The 6,766-nt window shown below is 34.2% G+C and overlaps 1 protein-coding gene and 1 long non-coding RNA gene across 2 annotated transcripts; one reads left to right on the forward strand and one right to left on the reverse strand.

The window, feature by feature from the left end:
- Positions 1-336: 336 nt before the first annotated feature.
- LOC145092768 (uncharacterized) lies at positions 337-1,823 on the forward strand. Its single transcript, XR_013702652.1, has 2 exons — positions 337-716; positions 1,436-1,823. It is a non-coding gene; the product is annotated as an uncharacterized LOC145092768 (long non-coding RNA).
- A 76-nt stretch (positions 1,824-1,899) lies between these two features.
- LOC145092767 (uncharacterized) lies at positions 1,900-5,548 on the reverse strand. Its single transcript, XM_079030746.1, has 2 exons — positions 2,440-5,548; positions 1,900-2,347 (listed from the first exon to the last, which is right to left on the reverse strand). Exons 1-2 carry the CDS (start codon positions 5,420-5,422, stop codon positions 2,061-2,063), a joined length of 3,270 nt encoding a protein of 1,089 aa, XP_078886872.1. The 5' UTR covers positions 5,423-5,548; the 3' UTR covers positions 1,900-2,060.
- Between the last annotated feature and the right edge of the window lie 1,218 nt (positions 5,549-6,766).

The raw sequence follows: 6,766 nt of genomic DNA on the forward strand, positions 1-6,766 counted from the left end.
AAATACATTTTATTACGACATAAAAAGGTTTTATTAAAAACGTATTAAGATGCATCTTTTCAATTTATAAAACTAGCTTCAGAAATATTTAATCATTAGAATTATTATTTTTAAAAATATAATAAACTTGTTTTCCTATTTAAATAACACAAAGTTTAAGTAGTTGAATTAGTAATGTTATTTTGCTTTCTTCAAAACCCTGTGAAACTTTTTCTTTAAATTTGACTCCCTCATATTCTTTTTTTTCTTCAAGATTTGAACATAAAACTAACAATTACCATTAGTCAATAAACCTATTTTCTATTTGACAATAAAAACTACGTTCCCTCCCTCCATCTGACCATCTCCATGGCATGCGATCCGGATCAGCTAAATCGCACCCCTCATTACAACCATGGGTCATGGCTATTCTCGTCGTCGATTCTCATACCTTGGAGCTTGATCCCTGATTTTCCATGCCCTCGCCCATAACCCTCCTTCCTTCCCCTGCTCGTCGATTCCCAAGTGCATAAATCACCTGAATCCTTTATTGATCATACAAATTCGTTTTCAATCTTTCAGAAATTGATACTAAATCAATTGAACCCATCAAAATCGTAGAATTTAATGATTTAAACAGATTGGTGATTTTTCATCGGTGTGAATCATTTCCATAGTTGAAGCTGAGCGATAAGTGTGCATCACTCATCACTGTTGAAGTGGATTTCAATTAAAAGGTATGTAATGGTTTATTAATTTCCCCCTGTTCTTTTACTATCCACTTCAACACTACTTGTAGGTTCATTTGAAACTGCTTGTTTTAAATGTCATTTTAAAGCATATCGACTGAATCAATTTTTTTATTCGAATTTAATGCCACATTAGCTATTTATGGTTTGCTCATAGTGTGGTGTTCAGAATTCATAGAGTATTAGAAAACAAAAAATATTTAAAGGAAATAAGTACCCATCACCAAATATTTGTCAATTCTTACCATAAAAACGTACACACCCAATACAATATGAGAGTAGTAATGTAATGGTTCCCAAGCATTCACACATTCACCCAATACACCAAATATTTGCAGCTTGTTGTTTAAAAAATGCGATCTTGATGCATATTAAGTGTTTGATGAAATGTGTGAATGAATTTTTTTATTTGAATTTAATGCAACATTAGCTGTATTGTTTGTTCATAGTGAGGTGTTCTGAATTCATGGAGTATTAGAAAAGAAAGATTATTTAAAATAAATAAGTTTCATTCTCCAAATATTTGTCAATTCCAACCAAAAAATTGTGCACACCCAATACAATTTGAGAGTAGTTATGGTTGCCATAAAATGATATTGATATGTTAGCCAGCATTACACTTTCAGATGAGCTAATTTTTTTTGTTATTTTACTTAGTTAATTTTCATATGAGATAATTTATTCTTAAAAAGGTACATATTTTCTAGGTTGCTGAGGTTTGCTAGTGATGAAGGAATAGAACCACTTAGTCGATTTTAGGCTCAACTCAAGATCAGTGAGAGACTTCAAATTCCCAAGTTCATTGGGAATGCGACCAGAGAGTTTATTGTAGAACAGATAAAGGATTTTCAAAGATGTTAGATCACCCAATGATGAAGGAATTAAGCCAGATAGATGGTTTAAAGCGAGGCTTATGCCATTAAGTGATGACCTGCATCTTGTAATTTGACACTATTGGTATTTGTAACTTGAGATTGTGCTTTTGTATATATTGTTTAAAACTTTATTGAAATCTGTATTTGAGTAGAAAAATTATCATTTGTATTTGATATATTTTCCTATTTTTCATGTATGTATAAACTACAAGTAAAATAACAGAGGCGCCTAAGACAATTTTGATGCAATTATTCGTATATTCTTTGCTCAAGAACGATCACATACACAGTATACAGGTCTCCACATTATAGTTATACTACATGGTGCTATAAAACATATGAAATTTTTTTACCCATTAGGCGTTCAAACTAATACATATAATCTAGATGCATCATAGGAAACTTAAGAAAATTACACATTGGAAGTACACAGTATCAGGGAACCAGAGATGTCAATTCACAGCAGATCCTTCATGAACAGATTTGAAACTTGGCGCATTGTTGGCCTTTCTTTTGGATTTGAGTTCAAACATGCTCTTGCAAGATTGAGTGCCAAATTTACTTGTTTCTCAACTTGTGGTGAAGGAAGTGGAATCCGACTATCTCCAACATTTGCCAACACCAGATAATCAGCAGACAATGTTGGTAGTTCACCAGGATGCTTCCCCATGATCACTTCTAGTGCAACAATCCCAAAGCTATACACATCACATTTCTCGGTTGCCACCATCGTATAAGCAAGCTCTACATCCAAAGAAACATAAGACAAAAAAAAGTTATATCAACCTCACATGATTCTATGAAAATGTAGAACTACAATCACATGATTACGTTACCTGGTGCGATATAACCATAGGTCCCAACAACTGCGGTCCAATTGGATGAGTCTAGCTTTAAAAGCTTGGATGTGCCAAAATCAGAAATATGTGCCTCATAATCAGAATCAAGAAGGATGTTGGCAATGGAAATGTCTCTATGAATTATAGGTGGTGTGCAATCGTGATGCATATAAGCCAAACCATTAGCTACAGCCTTTACAATATTGACCCTTTTTAACCAATCCAGTTCTTTTGCTAAGATCTCATTGCATAAGATTGATCCAAGGCTTCCCTTTTCGAGGTATTCATAAATCAAAAACGAGTGGCGGGCATGTGAGCAATATCCATAAAGTTTCACTATGTTTCGATGCCTTATGTTGGTTAATGCTCGTACCTCATTAAGGAATCCATTTTGATCAACATTCTCAGATGATGATGAATGAAGTTCCTTGACAGCTACCACATTGTTAGGTTGTAGCTCGGCTTTGTACACAGTCCCATATCCTCCGGTCCCAATAGCATATGCTTCATCAAAATTGTCCGTTGCTTTCAAGATGTCGTCATACACTACTCCTCCATCAAAATTTGTTATGGAGAAGTAATCACCATCTTCATTATCCAATGGTTTCTGTGGAGAATGTCTCTTTTGTTTTCGATAAGCAATGAGGCCACACATGAAAAAACCTAGTAAAGTTGCCCCGATAAGAGGGAGCATACTTATCAGGATGAGCTGATGATGAAAGGGATCATTTTTCTTCTTTGAGATTTGATTTGCACAAAATTTTAGTCCTGTAAAATTTCCACACAGACCTGGATTGCCTTGTAAGGATGCGTTCACAAAGTTGGAGCAAAGGGGCACTAGACCTGTGAGTTCATTGTTGGACAGGTCGATGTCAATGCCACTAGGCAAAGTAGTAAAAGCATTAGGAATAGAACCAAATAGTCTATTGTGAGAAAGATTCAACTTTTGTAGATTTTTCAAACTTTGAACTTCAGATGGTATCTCATGTGTGAGCAAATTCTGAGATAAATCAAGTTCCGTAAGATGAACTAAGTTACCAATCTCAGATGGAATTTTCTCACTGAGTTTGTTATTACTAAGATTCAAGTGGTGGATATGTTCCCATTGACTAATACTTTTTGGTATTGACCCATTCAATCTATTTGTGGATAGATCGAGTACTTCAAGAAGTTTTAAAAATCCCAGCTCTAGAGGTATAATACCTAAAAGTTGGTTATTAGCCAAGAACAAATTCAACATACTTTTCATCTTCCCAAACTCCTTTGGGATTTCACCTACCAAATGATTGGAAGAAAGATCAAGTCTTTGTAGTTGAGTTGAATTTCCAAACTCTGGTGGTATGCTACCACTGATGTTGTTATAGGCCATCACTAAGGATGTCAAATTCTTGCATTTACTCCAGTTTTGAGAAAGCTGCCCGTGAAAATTATTTGTACTGATATCAAGGTATTTTAAACGTGGATAGATGCCAAAGCTATAGGATATATCTCCAATGAAATGATTTCGATCAAAACGAGCCCTAATTAAGCTAGAACAATTCCGTAAGCCTCTTGAAATAGGCCCAGTGAGTTGATTATCATTTACTACTAACAATCGAAGCTTTTCCCAATGGCACAAATCTTCAGGCAAATTGCCAGAAAAATGATTATATGACAGCTCAAGCCCAACTAGATTTCCCAATCCTTGTGGAACCGAACCAGATAATTTATTTTCACGACAAGACAGAGTCCGTAGGTTGTTGAGGTTTGCAAAAGATGGAGGAATAAAACCATTAAGTTGATTCTTTCTCACATGAAGACAAGTGAGAGACTTCAAATTTCCAAGTTCAATAGGAATGGGACCAGAGAGTTCATTTAGGGCCAAATAAAGGACAATCAAAGATGTCAAATTACCCAATGATGAAGGAATTGAACCAGTTAGTTGATTGTTGCTAACCTCAAGATCAGTGAGAGACTTCAAATTCCCAAATTCAATAGGAATGGGACCAGAGAGTTGATTGTGGTACAAATAAAGGACATTTAAAGATGTCAGATCACCCAACGATGGAGGAATAGAACCACTAAGTTGATTTTCACTAAAACCCAGATTAGTGAGAGACTTCAAATTCCCAAGTTCTGAAGGAATGAGACTAGATAATCTATTTTTAAAGAGGTACAGAGTCTGTAGGTTGCTGAGGTTTCCTAGTGATGAAGGAATAGAACCATTAAGTTGATTGTTACCCACCGCAAGATGAGTAAGAGACTCCAAATTCCCAAGTTCAATAGGAATGGGACCAGATAATCTATTATCATTGAGGTACAAATAATGTAGGTTGCTTAGGTTTCCTAGTGATGAAGGAATAGAACCACTAAGTTGATTGTATCCCATCTGAAAATCAATGAGAGACTTCAAATTCCCAAGTTGAATAGGAATGGGACCAGAGAGTTGATTGTAGTACAAATAAAGGACATTCAAAGATGTCAAATTTCCCAATGATGAATGAATTGAGCCAGATATATTGTTTGAGTATAGGTACAAGATGGTTAGCTGGTGCAGGTTTCCTATTTCAGGTGGGATTACTCCAGAAAACTTATTCACTGAAAAATCAAGATATTCAAGTTTGGACAGGAGGCGAATTTCTGATGGGATGGGGCCAGAGAAGTTGTTGACACTGAGATCAAAATAAGTAAGACCGTGTAGCAAAGAGAATGAAAATTGATGAAGCTTACCATTTAAGCCAGATGAACTGAGGTTTAGCCTCTGAATGCTCCCATCAATATTGCAAACTACTCCAAGCCAAGAACTACATGGAAACGATGCATTGGAATTCATATGGAGTGGAAACCATGAAGAGAGAATGGAGTTGTTTGGGATTTCAAGGCTTGCTTTCCATTTAAGAAGAGCATTGGCTTCCTCTAAAGAAGCACAAGAGAAATTAGGTGTGGAGGAGAGTGTAATGATTATTAGAGCAAGGGAGAAATATAAGAAGTTTGATGACATTATTTGCTTTAGCTCTTCCTGTATAAAAACGGATGGTTTGTATGTTCAATTTTATACTTGAGCTACCTTTTTATCTTGCATATTTTTTTATTTTCACATTCTAGAAAGGAAATTTGGGCAATGTCATATTTTTCCACAAGGAGTGTCTTTTATGTTAGAAGTTAGTGTCATATTTTTCCACAATGGATTGTATTTGTCACGGCCTTGATCCTTTTTTCTTAGAACCCAAAATTTTGCAAGGCACTAGGAATTACAAAAACACAATGGTATTATATGTTATTGTCGAATTTAACAGCTTAATAATATTACTTTAACTTGATTATATAGACATATTTATTTTTGTTTTCTGATTAATGCTAGTAGAAGTACTTTCACTAAAACTGTGTTTTGCTTCATAAGCAGTGCTGTAACTGATGACTATTATGTAGCTGATTGCCACTTCAAAACTGTTTGAATGAGTCAATGGAGATAGGGACATTAGGGTCTTTTAAAAGAATCTAAAAAGAAATGAACATTGTGTGATACTTGAAACATGTGAATGAGGGAAAATAGGATAAATATGAAGATAATTAAATAAAAATTTATGGTTCTTATTGTTCCTGCATTTCTTACATCTCTTGATTTCTTTTATCTCCTGAAGTGACTAAAACGTCTCATTCTCATACTTGCGTCGTCTTAAAAATGGAAATTATTAAATAAAACTGAAAATACAACTGTATTATTGTCTGTTTCTCTTATTTCCCACAGCTGATAAGTTTAAACAAATCTTTAGAAGTCTTCTGCACATCGCATTTCATGATCATTTCTCTTAGTCCTTATCTTCACATATTAATGAGAAACCAATGTAGAGTGTGGTTTACTTCTGAAATCAATGTTTTTTAGTAAACGACTCTATTAATGGGTCAATGGTGATGGCCACTTTATAAGAATCTAAAAAATGAATGGACCTAGTCTTTTTATTGAACGTGTTTCGAAGGATATGAATGAAATTCTCCCCTTATTGATATGTATGCTGATACAGTTGTTTTTCACCATTTAATCAATCGTTTTCATTTTTTAATCAGTGTTATTATCAGATTTCTTTTACATGTTCATAATACAAATGACTTTAGATTTTAAACTTTGTGACTAACTCTCTAGGAGATGATAATAAAGCCGGATGAAATAAACCCAAAGAATGATCACATTATCCTTTTAATTCATCTTCTTTAGGAGAATTTCACTCATATCCTTCGAAATTTTAAATATTACTTATATGTCCTTGTAAATTTTAAAATTACATATATATCCACCCAAAACTATAAAACTCATGTCTATATCCAAATTTATAATTTAAGTAGATTT

Source organism: Lactuca serriola, chromosome 3 (assembly GCF_051521515.1).
Source record: "Lactuca serriola cultivar US96UC23 chromosome 3, Lser_US96UC23_V15, whole genome shotgun sequence".
Lineage (NCBI taxonomy): Eukaryota > Viridiplantae > Streptophyta > Magnoliopsida > Asterales > Asteraceae > Lactuca > Lactuca serriola.